The 22,579-nt window shown below is 42.5% G+C and overlaps 1 protein-coding gene across 2 annotated transcripts in view; it reads right to left on the reverse strand.

Annotated features, from left to right (window-relative positions):
- LOC147024416 (deformed epidermal autoregulatory factor 1 homolog) overlaps window positions 1-22,579 on the reverse strand; it is a 328,494-nt gene that overhangs the window by 222,233 nt on the left and 83,682 nt on the right. For both annotated transcript variants that reach the window (XM_085884328.1, XM_085884329.1), the window contains exon 2: window positions 11,760-11,854. In XM_085884328.1, coding sequence (XP_085740454.1) covers window positions 11,760-11,854 — 95 coding nt within the window. The remainder of the gene's footprint in view (window positions 1-11,759; window positions 11,855-22,579) is intronic.

Below are 22,579 nucleotides of genomic sequence, written 5' to 3' on the forward strand. Positions count from 1 at the left end.
ATATATATATATATATATATATATATATATATATATATATATATATAAACATGAACACACACACACACACACACACACACACACACACACACACACACACACACACACACACACACACACCAGCACACTTTGCGAAGATACCTTGCAGGATTCCAGCATGCTTGCACACAAGTCAATTGAGTGCTGTCAAGAAGATTTATGCAGTGCCTAAAACCTTACAAGAACGCCAGGAGGATCATAAATCAAAAACGGTTTCACAGAAGTTGTACACCCTCCAGTTGCTCTTATTTGAAGTTCTTTCACTATAACCCAGCATTCCTGTTCCCTCTGTGGGTAATCATCAATGTTGATACAAACTATTCTCTTATTTGCTGTACTGTATTAACATTTTCTTTTATCTACAGCAGATAGCAATCCCATTTTTGTGATAATTATGAAAGGTGTACACATTGAACCTAATGGTCTCGAAACAAATTGACAAACAATGCGTCATTAACTTATTAGCAATTGTCAAACAAGCATGAAGGCTTTGGAGTAATAAAACATAATAATAATAATTAATGAAAGTGTACTTTCTTGCATCTAGGAAAGGTATACAGCTGGCTACCCTATCGGATCGCATTTGCATGTGAATTCGTTTTAAAATACTGAGTTATTTGTTGTCGAGACAGGTTATTTTGTAAATTTTGTTTCTTAGGTTACAGGTAGGTCACTTCACGTTTGATGTCTCTTATCAGTTACGTTGAAGAGTTTGATTTGTGTTGTGAAGAAAAAAAAAGTAATACATCGATTATTACAATGTCCGTTATAATGGCCGACTCCTCTTTACTCTTAACTGGCCTAGGCAGGCTCAATATCAGTTGTGAAATCCTCATCCTCGCTGAAGCAATTGATTATGTGAAAGATAATTGATTACTCTTGTCAATTGCTGATGAGAGATTTGGTTGGATCCTTAATATTTATCATGTGAGAGATTGTCATATTCCAAGTATTGTATATGGTATAGTGTTTGTTGTTTTAAAGTTTTGTGATTTATTCCACTGTTGTTGAATTTGCAGCCAAATAATGAAACTGGTCAGGTTGTTGAATGGCTATAGCTTTGACACTGTGTGCAGCAATAAGATATGTGACAACGTTTTTCTGCAACTACTCGGGCCAGGTGGGAAAGGATGAAAGAGCTCGTCTGTGTGCAACTCACAATGACAGATGGACAATTTGCTTGCGAATAACCTGGATCCCTGGGGGATGTGACCCCATTGCCTGTAGGTAGCACACATATGTTTGGAATATGCCATTGAGTTTACAATAGCTTCTCTGTGCTGCACAGCTTTGACAAAATATAAGTTGCAATCATGAATATAAACTGAGGTGAGAGATATACAATAATCATCAGGAAAGCCTCCAAGATTGCCCTGTCTGGTGGGACATGTGCATGTATCTGGAAAAGGCATGGTTTTTACAACACATTTGTAGTATTTTAAATTCATGAAAAGTGATTTGAAACTCTGCAAGCGTTGGTTAAACTGACTGGAGCATTCTTATTCAAGAATCGGGACACGGAGGCCATTCCTGGAAAGTAAAATCTGATTTCACGCTTGTCTCGCTGCTGGGAGGAAGCAGAGCCGCCATGTCGAGCTCGCTTCATACGCGGTCTGTCGCTGACTCCAGTGGTTCATCGAAAGCCGCTATGTCGAGCTTGCTTCATACACGGTCTGTTGCTGGTTCATCCAACTCTTCCAGGTCTTCCCTTTTGTTGAACACCAAATCAGAAAGAGCTGAGGCCTCTGTTAGAGCTGCCATGGGATGCAAATCGAACGAAGCTCGATTGCTACACGAACAGCAACAGAGTGATCTCGAACAGCAACAGATGCAGCAACAGATGCAGCAACAGAGTGATTTTGAACAGCAACAGATGCAGCAAGAGTGATCTTGAACAGCAACAAATGCATCTCAAGCAGCAACAGATACAGCAACAATTGAAAGCTACACAGCAATATATATATATATATATATATATATATATATATATATATATATATATATATATATATATATATATATATATATATATATATATATATATATATATATATATATATATATATATTTCGAACAGCTGAAGTGGGAGGAGGATGCTGCTGTGGCTGGTGCCTGCTTGGAGGTGATTACTGACGCACTGTGTTGGGCCGAATTTGTCAATATTTCAGCCGCTGGATTATCTGCGGAGAAGGTGGAAATGTACTCGTCCAGGGATGCCACGTCTTCACCACCATCCATTCCATCTGAAGAAGATCCTGAAGGTATTCTACCAGATACCCAGGTACATCGCTCGAACCAGTGTCATTTCAGACAAACCACCTTTCACCAGCCGTCAAAGCTGCAACACCAGCATCCATGGAGAACTCATCGACATTAAACGTATCCAACAGGCAAGTTCTGTCTGCTCAGTATAACACGATGCCAGCTCCTGGTCTATTGTAAGCAACTCACCAGACACCAACTAGTGCCTTACGCACATAACCTTTGTGTCGTTATCCTTCTCCAATGTTACGTGTCACGGGTGCACATCAACACCCACTGTAAACATGCCACGTTATGAGCTCGTGGGTCACAAACACGGCTCCAGTTATGACTGCTCTGTATCCCACAATATATACTGACCTTACGTCGCCATCCAATGGGATTACAACCGACATCCAATGGGGTTATTTCTCATCAAATCCAACGTACACCCATGCTGTACCCGCATTTGCTGCGAGGACGTACAACACACATCCGGCAACAACTTTAAGTGTTGAGCCATTCACTATTAGGTCGAGAAGTCAAGCCAGCAATCATACCAACAGTGATGCCTGTCATGCATGACTGTGGAAACTATTAGTCTCGTCGAGACTTGTTTTCAAATCGGATTTCTGTGTTTGATGATAAGCCTGAAAAATTCAGGACATTGCGTGCGGCCTTCCAGAACATGATCAGAGTAGTACCGCTCGCATCCGTTGAACAGTTTAACCTCATGGTTCAACATATGGCGGATAGTTCAGAATCCAAAGCACTCGTAGAACGTCTTAACCAAAGCTACATTTCTAACCCTGATGTCAGTTCAGAGCAGGTCTGGAATCGCCTTCCAGAAATATTCGGCAGCAATGAAGCAGTTACACAATCATTCCCTAAACAAGCTGGAACTTTTGCCTCAAGTCTCTCCTCACGACTGCAAAACTTTGCAGAAGTTTAGTGACACCATCGAGGAAATAGAGGCTGCCAAAAACAATGGCTCCCTTCCCGGACTTGCAGCTTTAGATATATCTCTGTTCCTCAAACCAATCAGAGCAAAGCTTCCACCTGATGTCATGGATCGTTGGAGGATGCAAGCCTTCAAGTAAAAAAATAAAAACCCCATAGTGTCACCTTTCCACCATTTTCGATGCTCTCATACTTCATTCAGAGCAATGCAAAGATTCAAAATGACCTCTGTCTGATGGTTTCTTCAGGATATGATGATGGATCACCTTCTTCAGCTGCTAAGGTGAAAGCCACTCACCATGAAGAACAGAATGTCAGCCTTCACTGGTGAGACTCAACCAAGTGTCAGAGTAAGCAAGACCGAGGTCATAGGTGAATTCCTGCCACAGATTGTAGAGCAATCAACCGCAGCAGTAGTATCGCCTTCTGAAAATCAGCACACTCATCGTCAAATGGAAGATCCACAACAATTATGCCCAATTCACAGGACCAAACATCCTCTTGCACATTGCAGCACATTCAGAGCAAAATCCAGAAACATCCTTCTTAACCAATGGGAAATATGTACTAGATGTGCTCTGTCCACTAACAATTCAACCAAGGAGTGTCAAATAAAATTGCGTTGTTCTCATTGCGACAGCGCCTGTCATTGCTCAGCACTTCATGCTGCCAGATGTGCTACCATCGACGGACTGGCAGGGAGGTGATTTATGAGAAACTCTTCGAACCCTGAAAGAGTGTCGGATGGTCTTCGAAAGTATAGTGAGGAGCAACCCTCGGTGATTAACAGGTGTACGGACATTTGTGGTAATAGTGGATCCTGAGGAAGGTCCTGTTACAAAATCTGTCTTGTGACGGTATTCACGGCTGGTAGTCAATTCGGTCTCTGGGCCACAGCAAACTCTTTGGATGCTTTAATGTGTCATATAATCCAGTCCCCTATGAACTCAAAACCTGCTCTGGAACTATGGCAGCCAGTGGTAGGCATGACCGGAATATAGTCATCGAATCTTTTGATGGAATCGCCCATCTCTGGCTCCCGGAGCTAACTGAATGTAATGCTATTCTTTGTAATTCCTCTAAGATTCCAATACCGGAGTTCCGAGGCTCCACTCACTTATACGTCCCACCACGGAAATGTTTCCCGAAACTGACCAAGAAACGTCCATCTTGCTGCTACTTGGACGAGATGCTCCTCAGCTGCGTAAGGTCAGAGAATCTCGGAATGGACCACCTTATGCTCCATCGGCACAGCGAAGACCTTGGATGGGTGATAATTGGCGATGTATGTCTGGACAGCGTTCATAGCCCTGAACGAGTGGAGGCCAATTGTACCCACATTGTAGACAATGGAAGACCATCAGTCTGCTCACCATGCCCTAACCATGTCATCGTCAAGGACATCATCCTGCCACATCGTCACATACATTCAAGTCAGCTCTTCAGATCTGTGACCACAGTGCCAACAACGATGGGGTCGGCAGTGCCATCTCTTAGCAAACAGGGAATGATGACAGGCCAGGTCTTTCCATAGAAGACAACCGTTTTCTCACAATCATGGAGGACGGATTCATCAGGAATGACAATGGCAATTGGGTGGCTCTGTTACCCTTCAGAGACAATGTAAAACTTCCAGAAAATCGACCACTTAAAGTCTCTTTGCAAGCTTCTGGATAAGAAACCAGCCCTTAAACTGCAGTACAGGACTTCATTTCTTAAGTCTTTTCCAAAGGACATGCTGATCTTCTTGAAGCAGGAACAGAGGCGAAACGACCACAATGGTATCTTCCTCATTTTGCTGTATTCCATCCATGCAAACCTGAAAATATTTGTGTCGTGTTCGAGGGCAGTGCTACCTATTGTGATATCTTGCTAAATAAGGTACTACTTCCTGGTCCAGACCTTGTCAATATTTTTCTCAGGGTATTAGTACACTTCAGACAGGAACCCATCGCCATCATGGTCAATGTAAAGCAAATGTTCCATTGTTTCGATGTGTGCGAGTATCACCAAAACTTTCTGCGATTTCTCAGGGATTCTGAACGACCCATTAAGCCCACTTTGCCTGCTGTAGAGTTGGTTAGCGATCTGAAGTTTCATTCCATAGCTGTATTAGCTACCAAACACGAACGTTCATTGGGAACACAATGTTTCACATGTTTATAGAAATGGAAGTTCAAGACAACGCCTCTTCGTGCGCTACTAGGCAATTTTGCCCATTCTACAGAGACATCTTCAGCTATCAGTGGTGATGTGTGCAGCATTTGGCGAATACCTTCTGGTGAAGATGGTGCAAAGAGTATCTTCGAACCCTGCTGCCCCGTACGCGATGGCAAGTTAAGAAACGCAACCTTTCTGTCAGTGATATCGTTTTGCTGAAGGCGAATGCACACAGGAACAACTGGCCATATGGACGTATAATTGAGACATTGCCCAGCGTAGACGGTCAGGTTCGAAAAGTGCAAATCCACACCATGAAGGACGGCAAACCCCACATCTACCTGCGACCCATAACTGAGGTCTTACTGCTTGTACCAGCGGGGGAAAAGCGAGTTCCTTCATTGTGTTCTATTGATGTGAATATGATATTCTCATGTTATTTTCCACTATGTCCCTATCCGTTAACCATAGTCCAATCCATTAATTTAGTGACCAGATGTGATGTACGATGTAGTCTGTTTATTTCGTTTTTGACAAATGTTCAACATTTTTGACAATGTTCAATAACAATTAGACAATGTTTTGAGCCAATGTGGCTACTCTGGTTCTCGTGTTCACATAATTATCTTTGCTCAATCAATTGCTGTTGTGGTGTATATAAAAACCAGGCAAGGAGTGTGATGTAACCGAGTTTGAATTTAAAATGTATATTCATGCTCTGCCCACGTTTTTCCTCAAGCATATTCATGTTTTGCCTCATGCATATTCATGTTCTGCCTCAACCATATTTATGCTCCACCCAGTGTCGCGTTATCTACGTGGCAAGCGGTGAGACTGGCATCGCCCTGTCTGGTGGGACGTGTGCACGTATCTGGAAAAAGCACAGTTTTTACGATGCATTTGTGGTATTTTAAATTAAAGTAAAGGTGATTTGAAACACTGCAAGTGTTGGTTAAACTGCCTGGAGCATTCATATTCCAGAATCAGTACATGTAGGCAATTCCAGGATATGCACCAACTCCTCCTCTGTGGAGACTAACTCTGCCTCTGTGGGCACTAACTCCACCTCCACTGAACATGCCAACTTGGTTTGTAATTTTGATTACACTACACACAACAAAAATCATTCTGAATACAAAGCAAACCAATCACGCTGATATGCAATCTTTTAAAATTTTGTTTGGAGGAATCAGGTACGAGTACCACTCCTAACACCAAATGTCAAGTGGATGAAAACCACCCAAAAGGAGCAACCACAATCAAAGTGATTACCGACCATGCTGGAGGTTCAGCTCCAAGTATAACCAAACTGTGTTTACCGTCAGGAATCTGGCATGATCTCGGACCACTACAGTTACTGTAAAAGCCAAGATTAAGACCAATTTAACCCTCCAAGGATATCAATTCACCCAAATGTCGGAACTGCAAAATGCCCATAAACACGAGTTACACGCAGTCTCTTAAGAAATAAATAATTATCGGTTTATGAAATCCTGACAAGACAAAATACAATATACAAAATCGAAACAAGAAAAAGTAACAAGAGAAACTCACCCAGCAATGGCGACGAACACAACTATCAACCATTCAAATCCGACAAGAGAGATGAAAAAGGCACAGAAGGCAGAATCCCCAAATTATTATAATACTAGAAGCTACAGGAGCGGCCAGGGGGTTTATGTTATTATCCTTATTCAAACATGTAATTGAAAATACCTCTTCAAAATACTTCTCACTGCATAATTCAAAACACCTCACTGCACTGAAAAATGTGGAGACAGGAATACTGTACTGTAAAGAGTGAGGACTTGCAACACTCTCTCCCACCTGAAGCGAAACTACAGGATACACATTTAAATAGAGAACTTGCATCACCACCACCCTACCCCCCCCTCAATCCCCACCTCCTCAGACCACCAGCAAAGGTATAAACACCCCTGTGCACTAATTGGGGTCACGCTGATCCCATGTAGCAAGTCTGGATGTAATTGGCCAGGAACTGTCGGAGGAGTGGTGCAACAAACACAAACAAACGCACACCGATCCGTCAATTATCGTAAAGATTCAAACAAGGTGTGTGCACCACAGGAGCGGACCACAATACATGGGGTATAAGGGTGATGAGGTCTAAGAGAGGAGTGCCGGAGAGAGGCAAGCCGTGAGAGTGTCCATGAGCGCAACGTCCATCAGTCCTAGTCCCAGAACCGGATCTTTATGGGCAATCCCTATCCCAAAATAATTATCCGTGCCTCCCTCCCACGATGTTCGCTCGAGGCCAATCAATCATGGCCTCGGGTCTCTGCCCCAGGACTCAACCAAACTACAGCCAAAAAAAATCCACCTCTGAAGTCCTACCACCACCCCCCCCCCTCACAACAAGCTTACAGGCAGATGGAAGAGTCTTCTGCTGTGGGTGGGAGTGAAACATGCAATATCACCCTCCCTTTCTCTTTCCAAGCCCAGCCCTGCTCAAGATCATAAAAGGCAAGGGACTAGAGATCTTTCCTCTCATCTAAATTGGACAACGCTGTCTTCCACGGTGGTACTGAGGACACCTTACCTTAACCATGTACAATATTAATATATACCAGTGAAAAAAGTTCCTGCGCATCATTTACACCTATGTGAAATAAGAAATGAAAACCAACACATCATGTTGTTTTGTCATATCAATATTTAGTGTTTGATAAACATGAAATCGACATGAGAATGTCAACACGTGTGCAAAACACATCTCTAGAGGCTCGAAGAGGGGTGTGGTCAAAAGTCAGTTTACGACTCAGTACCCGATGTGACCACCATTTGCATTGACACGCTTTGGCAACGGTGCCTCATTGAGGATGCAAGATGGTTGAAGAATGCTTGAGGGATGTCATTCCAGATCTGCATCAAGGCTTGCCACAGTTGGGCCAACATCACTGGCTGGTTTTGAAGACGATGCAATTGTCATTCCATTTCATCCCAGACATGTTATGTGGGAGAAAGTTCAGGTGAAACAGCTGGCCAGGGAAGTGTGGGAATGTTCTGTTGTGTGACAAAGTCGGTGAGCACACGTGATCCTGTTGAAGTGTGATGTGACATCCATGAACCTGCAGGTACGGGAGGACGTGAGGATGGAGAACTTCATCACGGTACCGAATACCTGTCAAATTGCCATTAATGACCTCCAGCTGGGTTCCGTGATGTGCGTCGATTCTTCCCCATATGATCAGGCTTCCACCACCGAGTGACGAACATTTCACAACACATGCGTGAGCATAACGTTCCCCTTCCCGTCAATAAACGTGACAACTTCCATCACTACTGTTAAGATGGAACCTCAAATCATGTGGAAAGAGGATAACAGTCCAATCTTGTCTCCTAAACCTCAGATGTTGTGTACACCAAGCTTGGCATGCATGTCGATGATGTGGCATCAAAAGTGGACATACTGCTGGTCGTCGTAGTGGGATGTTACTCTCGCATAGCCAATTCCTGACAGTTCTGGCACTGATTGGTCACAAGCCAGGGATTCTGTGAGCTGTCAAACTTTTTGCCTGGAACCGATTCCTATAAGGTGCATCAACCAGACATGGTTATCCTGCTGACGTAACATCACATGTGGTAGCCCAGAACATGGGCCAGTTGCCAGTTGGTAGTCTCTGATGTTGCCAGTTGGTTGATAACGTCTCCAGAATGATCGACTGTATGGTATTCCGATGAACACCAAAACGTCTAGTCATAACATTTGTGGAATTCCAACATTCAGGCATGCCACGAGCACATATAAGTTCATTTTCAGAAAGGCGAGGCATGACGTTTACAATGATTAGACGTCAATAAAAATGTTTTTTCACAGCTGGGATGGTTTACCGAATCGTGCTGCATTACAATTTTGTCAGTGTCATGTGTAGAACTGTCACATGACTCAGTACACATGCATGGCTATTTGTGCGTGCAGTGCACAGTATGCACATGCAAATTTCGGATCTTCACGGGTAAACTGGGGAGCATGTCAAGGCACATGTTGGCTGACCATTATATTGCTTGGGTACTGTATATGTCTATAATTTTGTGTAATTTTTTTTTGGGCTCAGGAACTATTTTCCGTTGGTATCATGGAGTACGGTAGTACTCCATATAAAGGGATTACAGGGAAAAAATGGCCGCCCATTAAAATGTGTACACAATGATACGCTTCTAAACGACTATAAAGTGAACTCATAAGCATTTAAAACCGAAACCTTTTATTCTCGAGCGTTTTCTGAACTTCCAAGACTTTAATACATCGCTAAAGTACCACATCGGAAGATCGCTAAAACGCCAATTTGTACTTCTTCTTCCCTTCTCAAAACAATGCAAAACTGTAGCCCGACCTAACTCAATAAATGCTGAAGCCATGATGGTGATTCCAATGCGAGGAAGTTACTTCATCTCTGGGCAAGTGCATGCAACCCAAACTTTAAAAAATATATAAAACATGAATCGTTTTATTATGAAAAGAAAGATGGATTTATTCTATACCAAAATATAAAATACCAGCAAAGCCTCCCAGTCGCTTCACTGATGGATCAATTAGTCATCCTGTTTGCCAAATTTACCTGTGCATAGAGTGTTTTTAACTCTTCCCCATCCTCACGTCCCGCTCCCCCCATCCCCCTCCTCTGTGTCCCCCGTTTGTCCTGATGTCCCTCCCACTAGAAATGTCTCACACACGATGACAGTCTTTGACAGGCCCGCTGACAAGAGGGAGGGGGAGGAGAAGGGAAGGAAAACAAATTTACCCGTGCAAGGAGTGCTTCAATCTCAGCGTTCCCCAGGTAAAAATGAAATTGTAATACCCTCTGCTACAACCAGGTAGTGTGCTCCACGGTACACATCTACATGGAGAATTTATGCCCCCTCCCCACCCCCCCAAACCCACGTGTTAGGCCATGGCCACATAGCCTATGTTACACTCCACAAAAAATTGTATTTGTACCCCAAGTTTGGGGTTAGTAACTCAAAAGATGTGGCTGTGCTTAAGGAATAAAGAAAGCCAGAGGAGAGAGAATGGCATTTATATGTATATAGATTAAGAATTTCTTTTTAAAATGATAATCGCATCGACATTTACACACAGGATATGCGTGGTAATCCACAACGTGGACATCACATATTTGGATTTAATCCATACCAACATATATAAAACATGAAGCATTTTATTACTTAAAAAAAAAATTTTTTTCACACAAAAGATAAAATTAAAAAAACATAAAAACACCAGAAAGCAAAGGCCGTCCGCATCTGCTTTAGGGATATGTATAAAATTTGTCAGTGTGAGCAGTGAATAGGGGGAGATTATTGATGCGATATTCATCACAGCCTTTTTAGATGCTGAATAATATAAAACACCACACTAAGAGGAAGATCAAAATAGAAATGCAAAATGCAAAGAGTGCCACATTCAAAATGTATAGCCTCTTATATTCAGTTTTCTAGTCTTCTTCTGTTTTTTTTGATGGGCGCAAGCAGGCACGCACGCCGACACCGAACTGGAGCTACTTTTATATGTAGTTTAAGCATTTTATGAAAACAAATCGAATGTACAAATTGACCACACCACCACCGCCCCCCCCCCATCGTCCCCCAATCTCATGTCTGCTGTGGTTCGCAATGCCATGCGGATTGTATAACAAGCCAAGGTATGATTGCATTTGGAGTGGTGATAAAGCAGCAAACGTAGTGTGTTTACTTGACTTTATATACCATGTACTCGACACAAATGTTGATCTGAAATGTAGTACCATGGAATACTGTCGTATCATGGAGTACGACAATGTCATGGAGTATTACAATACTCCATATTATCCATAACAAAATATATTAAACATGAAGCATTTTATTACTTACAGGAAATTGCAGAAACAAAAAATGTTTTTTTTTTAAAATGTAAGAACAGAAGGATAAAATCTCAAAATAACGACCAAACAAGGTCGGAATGACAGCACATTTAGATGCCACAATACGACACCACAATCCTCTTATTGATTACTATCACGACTTCTTTTGACATTTTACTTTTGTTGTGGGATTGCGATGGATGAAGATGAATGAAGACGAAGAAGAACCATGAGGAATGACACCACATTACGATGCCACAATACGACACCACAATCCTCTTATGGTTTAGCATCACAATATATTTTGACATTTTACTTTTGTTGTGGGATTGTGATGGAAAGTCAAAAGATGTCATGATGGTAAACCATAAGAGGATTGTGATGTCATTCCTACCTTGTTTGGTTGTTCTTTTGAGATTTCAACCCTCTGTTTTTACTTTTTTTGAATGTTTCTTTTCTTGTATAATATAGCATTAAAATGGTACACATTATACTCACCAGCATATGGTCTGTGAGAGTTGCTGCTTCTGACACACTTGTGGTGTAACTGCGATCTGATGAGGCTGTCACACCTGTGTATGTGATGGCAACACCTGAATAAAATAATTCATTCTGTCAAATTGTTTCCAAACAATAAAACTTTGAAAAATCTACATTTGCCCAATCACATCAAACTTCAAACCAGTTCATGCACAATGTTTTTCCACTCTCATGAGGAAAATTGTTATTTTTAAGCCAACATTTCACAGCAATGAGGAAAGCTTATTGCTTTGTGCCACTACCGTAAGATCAGGCGGACCAGCTCAATGCAAATTCAACTTGTCTAGCAGTTATGCTTTTCACAAACCTAATTACCAGAATAAGCCAACAATATAGGAAAGCAGAGTGGCTGTGAGTGGGAGGATGTCTTGCTGGGAGGATGTAAGCAGTGGGGTACCTCAGGGATCAGGACTCATACCATGACTATTCATTATTTACATCAACGATTTGGAGTGTGGGGTGAAGAATAAGCTTTCGAAATTTGCAGACAACACAAAGCTTGGAGGTAAGGTGGATAGCAGAGGGGGTGGTGATCAGATACAGGAAATGATTGATACTTGCATAGATTGGGCAGAAGATTGGTAGATGGAATTTAACCTGAGCAAGTGTAAAGTGATGAGGATGGGAAAGAACAATGAAAATAGAGATTACAGGATGCAACGGGTAATTTTGGAGCGTGTCACACAGGAGAAGGATCTGGGGGTGGTAATAGATATGGGAGGTAAGCAGACAGCACAGTGCCAGGCAGCTATAGGTAAAGCAAGTAGGGTTTTAGGTTGTATTCGGAGGGGGATCATGTATAAATCAAAAGAGGTGGTGTTAACATTGTACAGGAATTTAGTGAGGGCAACATTTAGAATATTGTGTGCAGTTCTGGTCACCACAGTTCCAAAAGGACGTAGATGCCAAAGAGAGGGTTCAGCATAGGGCTACGAGATTGATTCCGGGCCAAGCTCGACTCAGCGATGAGGAGCGGCTGAAGGAGACAGGGCTTTATTCACTAGAAAGGAGGCGGTTACGATGAGATATGATAGAGATGTTTAAGATAATGAAAGGTATAGATAAAATAACTGCAGATGAATTGTTCAACAATGTAGACAGTGATAGAACCAGGGGCCATAGCTTGAGAGTAAAGAAGAGGAAAGTTAAGATGGTAGTAAGGCAGGGAACTTTCACTCAGAGAGTGGTTAATGCATGGAATGGTCTCCCTGAAAAGGTAGTGGCAGCAGAAACGGGAGATTGAAACGGGAGATAAGTTTAAATTGGAATTAGATAAGTACCTGGAAGTTATGGAGATAGAGGGGTAGAGGGATGTTGATAAGACTTTTAGGTAGTTTGAGCATTGATGGGTGATTGTGTGCAGGTGTACAGAATGCTGTTGGTGGGGGTCTTGTCAAGGGGGATTGTGTGGTTGATGTTGTGTGTTTTTAACCAAGCCCATGCCCCCTCCTCTGAGAGGAAGAAAAGGAAAATAAAAATTAAAAAAACTACAAAAAAAACAAAAAACATTTTTATTTCATTAATTAAAAACATTTTTTTGCATTTTGTAGGATCTTGTGAAGATGGGTTGGTGTGGTGTTCACGCAGGCACAATGGGCTGAATGGCCTCCACCTGTGTTGGATTTCCTTGTTTATCCTTGTTTAATATTTTAATGTGATTAAGGTGACCAGCATATAATCTACAGAGCAAAGCATCATTCAGTAAGCTGGGATTGAAGAAATGAATTTTTGTGATTCAAGAATCTATGTTTATAAAGCAGGAGTGTCTGTTTGTCCATCTGCCTGTCCCCAAACTACTCCCTCAGTTTTGGGAATAGCCTCACCAAACCTTCTGTGGAACGTTTTGGAGTCTCAGCCAGTGTCCGAAGCTGAGTGGGAGGTTTCATATAGTGCCTACAGAAAATCTGCACTCCATTTCAAATTTTTCACCTTTTGTTGCCTTATACTCTTGTAGCCTGGAAATAAATTGCCTCGAATCAGACTTTTTACACCTTCATTCACACATGACGGGATTGGGGCAAAGCCTTTGGGACCGCGAATCATTGATGATAGGAGGGAAACCACGGGGTAACATTCCCGGGTCAGATTGTGGGAGAGTGTCGGAGTGTGGCTGAGGAGTCGTCCACCAGACGGCGGTCTCCTTGGGTTAACATGAGGCGGTCCCTTCGGGTGGGTGCCTGGAATGTCCTATCCCTAAGAGAGGATGATCACCTGTCTCTATTATCATCTGAGCTCAAGCGTATGGACATTGGTATGGCAGCACTCTCTGAGGTTCGGAGACCGGATTGTGGCAAGATCATGGCAGGTGGTTACACCTACTATTGGTCTGGTCCCTCTGATGGTTACCATGCCCAAGGAGTTGCTGTAGCTGTGACCAATAAGCTGACTCCAATGATAAGTGAGGTAACACCGGTCAATGAGCGAATTATGAGACAAAGGATTCGTCACTCCTTAGGTGTCATTTCCCTGATCTCTGTTTATGCTCCGACTGAGGCGAGTGATCTCACCGTGAAGGATGCATTCTACGCCACACTCGAGTCTGTGGTTGATCAATGCCCCAGACGAGATACACTTCTAGTCTTGGGGGATTTCAATGCATTGACTGGAACTGATAGCGATGGTTATGAGATGTGTGTTGGTCCCCATAGGTCTGGAACTGTGAACCTGAATAGCACTAAGTTCCTTGACTTTGCAAGAAGTCATGGACTTAAGGTGGCCGGTTCATGGTTTCAGCGCCCACAAGCTCATCGCTGGACTTGGTATTCCAACGCTGGTGGTGTGGCAACGGAGATTGACCATGTCCTCATTTATGGTCGCTGGAGGATGATCCAGAACTGCAGGGTCTACCAGAGTGCTCAGTTCCTCAATACTGACCACAGGCTTGTTGTAGCAACTCTTAAGTTGCACCTTAAATCCAGGAGAATGGTACCATCCCAACCTAGGCTGGATGTTGGCAAGCTCAAGGATGAGAGGGTAGCTGAGGAGTTTGCGAACAAGCTGAGTGGAGATTTGGGGGGGTCTGGGTGCTTTGAGAGGTCCTGAAGAGTTGTGGAGTGCCTTCAAGACCACCGTCCTTGATGTTGTTGGTGGATGTCTTGGAACTCACCATAGGGCAAAGAAGAATTTTGTCTCTCAAGGGACACTGGATACCATTGACCAGAGTCGCAGGGCCAGGCTGAATGGTAGAGCTGAGCTGTTCAGGGATCCGATGCATAAAACTGTACGTGCGCTAAGGGATCATTCTTGATAGGGTTCGCCACCATCTCCTTGAGCACCAGCATCCAGAGCAGTTTGGCTTTACACCAAAGAGGTCAACGATTGACCGTATCCTTGCTCTTCAGGTCCTCACTGAATGCAGACGAGAGTTTTGGCAGGGGCTGCTTGCAGCTTATGTTTATCTCTGTAAAGCATTTGATTCAGTGAATTGGGATGCCTTCTGGAGGAATCTTGGTCTTCTTTGCGTGCCACCAAAACTGATCGATCTGATGTCTGAACTCTACTCTGATACTGAGAGTGCTGTAAGATGTGGTGGTATCATCTCTGACTTATTTCCAGTTGTTACTGGAGTTCGTCAGGGGTGTGTACTGGTCCCCACACTTTTCAGCACTTGTATGGACTGGATTCTAGGGAGGATTTCAGAGAGATCAAGCTGCGGTACATCGTTTGGGAATGAAAAGATCTCTGACCTTGATTTCACAGATGATGCAGTCATCTTTGCGGAGACTTTTGATATCCTTTTGGGGGCCCTCGAGGTGCTGAATGAGGAGTCGGAGCCGCTAGGATTACGGGTTTCCTGGGTCAAAACTAAGATCCAGGCTTTCAATGACATCTTGGATGCTGCTGTCCTGTCTGCCTGTTTGTGGTGAGGATGTTGAGGTCGTGGAGAGATTCACTTACGTTGGCAGTGATATTCATGTCTCTGCTGGCTGTGAGTCAGAGGTTAATAGACGTCTGGGTTGGGCCTGGGGACTCATGGATTCACTGGATAATGGGGGGTGGCGCTGCCGGTACCTGCGCGGGAGAACGAAAGTCTGAGTCTTCAAGTCCTTGATGCTTCCAGTCTTGCTCTATGGATATGAGACTTGGACTCTGACCAAGGATCTGAGACAGAGACTTAATTCATTTGGTACCAGGTCTCTTCGGAGAATGCTTGGCTATCGCTGCTTGGACTTTGTTGTGTCCAACGAGCGGTTGCTGAGAGAGACTCAAATGAGATTTGTTACCTGCATTGTCCGTGAGTGTCAGCTGCGGCTGTATGGGCATGTGGCTCATTTTCCTGATGCTGATCCTGCTCACCAGATTCTCTCAGCAAGGGAGTCTCGTGAGTGGAGTAGGCCAATGGGCCGACCACGTCCCTCGTGGTTGCAACAGGTTGATCGGCATCTCAAGGAGATGGGGATGGAGCTGGCATCTGCCTGGGGAATGGCAGGATGGAGGCCCCGAGAGTACCGGCAGAAAGTGGACGCAGCGACGCGCTTGCTCTGGCGCATGCTCCCATACCTGACCTGATTTACACATCGTAACCCACAACTTCCAAGCGAAAAACAAATTCCACAAATTTCAGAAAATAAAAAATAAAAAACTAGAATATCTTGGTTGGATAATTGTGAACACATGAATAAGTGTCCACAATAGTAATTGTAAATTTGCTCAGGTGCAACCATTCACCTTCAAAATCATAAAACAAGTTAACTAGCCTCACCTGCGATAAATTGTCATGATTCTGATTATTTCAGAACAAAACAATAAAAAGAGCAATCCGAGATTGCAGCCAGGACTTGTTTTGTGTGGTATTTGTGCAGTTTTGTGTGGTATTTGTGCAGTTTTGTGTGGTGTATTTTGTGTGGTACTTGCGTACTGGTGTGTTACGTAATTAATAAGAGACATAACGAGAACTGCCACTTTATAACTTCTGGCAGTGATGACCGGGAACTAAAACGTCCGGCTTTGATGCAACCCCGCTTCGATCTTCCACTGAACCCTGATCCTTGATGTTTATTGTTCCTCAATTGAATTTAGAATGGGAATATAATAAATTCAATTCAAATCAAATGGAACATCAAATGGGCACAGTCCTGCATTGAATTACCAGAAGGAACCCAAACAAGCAAAAAGCAAGGCTGAAGTCATCAGGACGAACCTGGACAGGATTCGCATTTCAGCTGCTACTGCTCTACCCTCAAACCCATCCAGGCACAGCCAAGTGAGCCTTATTTAAAATCAAAATCAAAACAATCAAAAAGAACCCAGATCAAAAACATTACATAATTCTGGCTGCCAGATCATGCATCCAATCAGTTTGATATTTAAAACATATATTCTCCATCAATACCAGATCATAATTGTGAAGTTTCACATTGATTGACGAAGTGGTTCAAGAGAAATAATTTTTTTAAGATTTACGCTCAATCCAATATGGCTTCCAGACCATGTGACATCACTTATTCGTGAATACCCTGGTATCCCCAAGGTTTGGGGAACATTTGTGTGAAGTTTGCCCTCGATCTGTCCAGCCGTCTGGAGAAGAAGATTTTTGAAGGTTTAAAAAAAAAACAATGTAGCTGCTGAATTATGTGACCGATGACATCATCAATTGTTTGTGTGTGGACCATTTTATCCTTAGATGAGCCCCTCAAAAAGTTTCATACTGATCAAATGTGGCATTCTACATATGCAATTATTATGTCATAATGAAGGCACCTATGACATAATTTTTAAAAATCACACTTATTCCCCATGAGGAGTACTTGCTATGTGCCAAGTTTCAATTTTTTCCTTGGTGCGGTTTCAGAGATACAGAGGTCCAAAGTTTTTCCATTTTTCCAACTGCCACACCACGTGACATATGATGTCATAATTGTCATTAACACATTCTACACGAGTAGTCGCTGCTTTGGTGAAAATTTCGTCTCACATCCAACAAGCAGTTGTGGAGAAAAAAAACTAAAGTTGTGTGTGGACAAACAAACAAGTGAACAAGCCGGTAGGCGGACATGGGTAGTCGCCTACCCAATAGAACCAGATGCGATGGGCCCGTTCGATGGGGAATGACCTGAGGAGTAAGCACAAGAAAATTCAAGATTCTAGCTTCAAGGGTTAATGCTGCAGATTGTTTTTTCATTAAAATACCCCCACATTTAGAGGTTTTTCGGCCGTTGCTAGGCAACGGAGGGGTCCATAGCAACGGTTCTTTCTCACACACAACTAGGACATACCATGAACCTACCATACCAGTTTCATGTATATCTGACTCATAGTCTCTGAGATATAACGAACTTCGTTTTTTTATTGTTTTCGACCAGGGTTAATTCAAAGTCTATCTTCTCCGACAGTTTTCATAGGATTCGGCTGGAAATTTTTGACAATATGGCTGAATGTACTGCCCACAGTTGCTCGTGGCCCGATTTTTGATTTTCGAAAAAATAAATATTTTTATGATTTAAAAAAAATTTCAGTCACGTTGCGAGGCAACAGTGGTCTCCATAGCAACGGTTCTCATTTGCACACAACTAGGTCATGGTATGAACCTACCCACCAAGTTTCATCGAAATCGCCATTGTATTAACGGAGCACTGGACCGAACGGACAGACATACAGTCATACAGACATACAGACATACATACAGACAAACATATCGACGGAAAAAGTGATAATAAGGGGAGATCAAAAAAAAAATTTTTTTTGTCGACTTTATCGACTACCCAAAAATCACTCATGGAGTGACATAACAACTTGGCAAAACAGCACAAAGTAGAATGGCACTTGGTTGAGCGCATACCTCTGCCAGGTGGAACAATTCACGTTTTGTATCCCACTGATGGGCTGGATCTGAACCAAAATCCAGTCTGCTTGTTCTTGTCACCTATCCAACTCATCCACCACATTATTTCATAACTCGTCCACAACTTTTGAGATATAGTGATATATTTAGTTTTTGGCCCGAACTATCAATTTTAGAAAATGGGCCTGTTTTGACCTTTTGACCTTAAAATTAATTGGTAGATGAATTCAGTGACCTGACATGAAAATCCTGTTCAAATTTTAAGTCAATCGGATGAAAATTGAGGATTTTAGAAAATTTGGCTGAAATTGGCCTATTGGGCTTCGTAGACCTTTTCGGTCAACCGAATTTTATGAAACTTCAATGCATGACCGTCACAGGGTCGGTAACATTAATCCCTGAAAATTTCAGAACGATCGGTTGAGCAGTTTGGGCTGGAGGCGAGTGGACAAACAAACAAATAAACACACAAACACAGAAATAAAAACAATGTCACCCGCAGGGTGACCCGTATCTTGCCAAAAGGTGACCACGTGTGACTTCTTTAAGGTCACACTGAGGTGAACAGAGCTGCTATCCACCAGAAGCGACTCCTTGAGGAATATCTGCCTACGAGAGATTCCGATGAGAATCGTTCTACAGAGTAACCATGAAAAATATGCGTTTTCCTCGTAACGTCACCAAATGACGTCATAATGTCTCAAGCTTGACATATCTAGAAAGCACTCATCGAGGTGTTCAATTTGAGGTACTACATGATATGGTTCCTAAAACTTGAAAATTTGACCTTGGGGTCAAATATGTTTGACCTCAGGCGCTAACCATGAAGGTCAAGGCCAATCGCCACCAAAAATTAATCAGCTGAGCGCCAGACCATGAACTATATTCCCATGAAGTTTGAAGACGATCCTATCAAAATTACTCAAAAAAATAAGGGTTTCGTCGACTCCCTTGATTTGCGACAAAGTGACCTTGACCTTTGACCTTGACTTTCAAATTTTTGTGCACTGAAAGGGACCTCTATAGGCCTCTGATATGCGAAGTTACAAAAATTTCCAATGATAACTGTGCTCTGCAGAATTTTTTATACGTGATTACAGACAAACAAACAAACAAAAAAAAAAACATACAAGCTGACTAACATATCTTGCAAAAACTTCGTTTTGGCAAGATAACAAATGCAATACCCTCTTCTTCGGCGAGGATAATCAGCTGTTCCCGGAGGCTTCCACTGCTGAGTGGTGCATTTCACAGGAAAGACTCAACCATGATGACAAAGTAGCTTGCAAAAGACTTCAGGGATAAAGTTGTGGAAAGACACAGATCAGGGAATGGGGATAAAAAATATTTCAAATCCATTGAATATCCCTTGGAGCACAGTCAAGACAATCATAAAGCAATGGAAGGTGATGGTACCACCAAGACTCTGCCGAGATCAGGCCATCCCTCCAGACTGGATTACCAAACAAGGAGGAGACTGATCAGAGGCCACCAAAAGGCGAATAGCAGCTTTGAAAGAGCTGCAGGCCTTTATGGCAAAGACTGGTCACCGTGTGTATGTGACAACAATATTCCAAGCACTCCACAAGTCTGGCCTGTATGGTAGAATGGCAAGAAGGAAGCCATGACTCAAAAAAGCCCACCTTGAGTCCCGTTCGAGGTATGTAAAAAAAACCACTCAAGAGATTCTGAAGCCATGTGGAAAAAAGTTTTGTGGTATAACTCAGGGGGGTGGACACTTATCCAACCAAGATATTCTAGTTTTGCATTTTTAATTAATTTTCTGAAATTTGTAGAATTTGATTTTCACTTTGAAGTTGTGGGTTACGATGTGTAAATATAGGTGGAAAAAGTCTGATTTAACACAATTTAATTCCTGGCTATAAAGCAACAAAAGGTGAAAATTTTGAAAGGGGGTGTAAACTTTGTATAGGCACTGTAAAAACCTCAATACAATGATGGTTCTGAGTTTTGATCTGTACGAAGCTGCTCCCAATCCGGATGTAACGTTAGAATGGCATTGATAATTCGCTTACCTCATGAGTGTTTGTGACATTGCATTTTGTTATATTCGTGGTATAGTCTTAATTTGTGATTGAAATGAGGGCGTTTGGAATGAATATCAAGAGAATGAGTTTAAAAGAGAAGGAAATGATGTGAGTGTTTCCACCCATGACATTCGTGGATTCAGCATTTGCAAATTTGCAATTGACATCACAGATATACCACCTTACTTCTGTTAGGGTCAGTTGCAGTAAATCTTTTGCCCAAGTCCTTCAAGAACCGGCTGTCCATGCCTGACGTTCAACTGAAGGTGTCATAGGAATGTGGAGTTTATTGGTTCATGGTTTGGCGTTCGCAGTTTCCGCATTGTGTGTTTGCTTTTGGGCTCCCTCGCGTGCATAGCATGGGTATCTCGAGAGTCTAAAATAAAATAGCACAGCTGTCACCTCTTTCCAAATGCTATACACATCATTAATTCACCAACACAACTAAATGAAAAAAAAAACACACACACAAAGGGAGAGAGGAATATACTAAGCTAACAGTTTGGAGTGTATGGCTATCACATTTGTCCTGTGGACCACAACACCTATGGGTGACACACTGACACTGGTCCTCACTTGTCGCTCAACTCTCACCTCCGACTCTAAAGAGCTTCTGTGCACACAGCAGCCATACCCTGACAACTATGAGATCTTTAGGTGTGGTAGACATTCAATGATGCTCAAGGCAGAATCTGCAGAAGAGTTCTTCACCAGTTAACGGAGGCTGGGGCACTTCAGCATCATGTTTGTGAGGACATAGGCCCAAACTGTCTCCGGCCATCATGATTCCTGTTTCATACCATTGGATATAGTGGAAAGGCTGAAAGAGTGAGGTAAGGCTTATACAAACATTTATCAATTTAATCTGCTCCTGCGCTAACAACTTGATCAAGGACCATGTAATTATTTCATCTGAAGTCCTCCAGCAATTGAAGATTGGCAAAATAACTTGGTGTGATGTCACTAGAAGTTGAATATATGCATGCACGTGACTTCGGTATGGTGGCCATTCAACAATTGATGAGTGTCAATTATGCAAGGCAGCTTCCTGAGTGACAGGACAGCCTTTTTCTAAGGACAAACTGCTCACCATATTTAGAATAGGGGGCAATAAAAGGAGGCCAAAACAAATCCGCTGTTCTGCACTCTGACCTTCAAACCACGGTCGGTGGGACATCCTTCTCAGTGATAGAAAAACATGGGAAATTGACAAATGAAAGTGTGCTGCATGGAATATTCATACTCTACAAGATAAACCTCCTTCAGTTAGAGCTAAATGCAGGACTGCCATTTTTGCACACAAATTGGCTCGCTGTGACATCGCCGTAGCAGCATGAAGTCAAACTCGACGAGCTGGTTGGTAAAGGAAAAATTCAAGAAGACGGTGGAAATTACATGTATTCCTGGAGAGGAAAGCCATAAGACAAGAGAAGAGAACAAAAGAGAAGCAAGAGTAGCTTTGGCTATCATAAATGACATGGCAAGAAATTGAATGAGCCTACCGGTGGGTATGACAGCCTTATCAAGCTAAAAAATAAGCTTTCAAGAAATTGTCAAGTTACACTCATTGGGGTATATGCTCCAACCATGATGAACCCTGACAAATTGTAAGAACAATTATATTTTAACTTAAAGCGGTCATGCAAATAAACTCAAACTACAAATGTATGATCTTTGGTAATCTCAACGCAAGGTCTACGTTATTTGGAAATCCAGCAAACATGGTCTTGCTATGATAAATACAAATGGACGCCTGATCGCATGCTCCTGTCAACATGTTCTGAACATCAATTAGCGATAACCAACACATTTATTACACGACCCAATCACACTATAATTGTGAAGTGTGTAGGTGAGTGTTTTTTTCCTTGCTTCTGTGCATTATTGTACCACTGGAATTAATGTGTTGAAAACTGGTAGCAGTTGTTGTTGTTCATTAGCCCTGGTCA

The sequence above is a fragment of the Eptatretus burgeri genome, chromosome 6 (genome assembly GCF_056783735.1).
Source record: "Eptatretus burgeri isolate ZD-2024b chromosome 6, Ebu_testis_v1, whole genome shotgun sequence".
Lineage (NCBI taxonomy): Eukaryota > Metazoa > Chordata > Myxini > Myxiniformes > Myxinidae > Eptatretus > Eptatretus burgeri.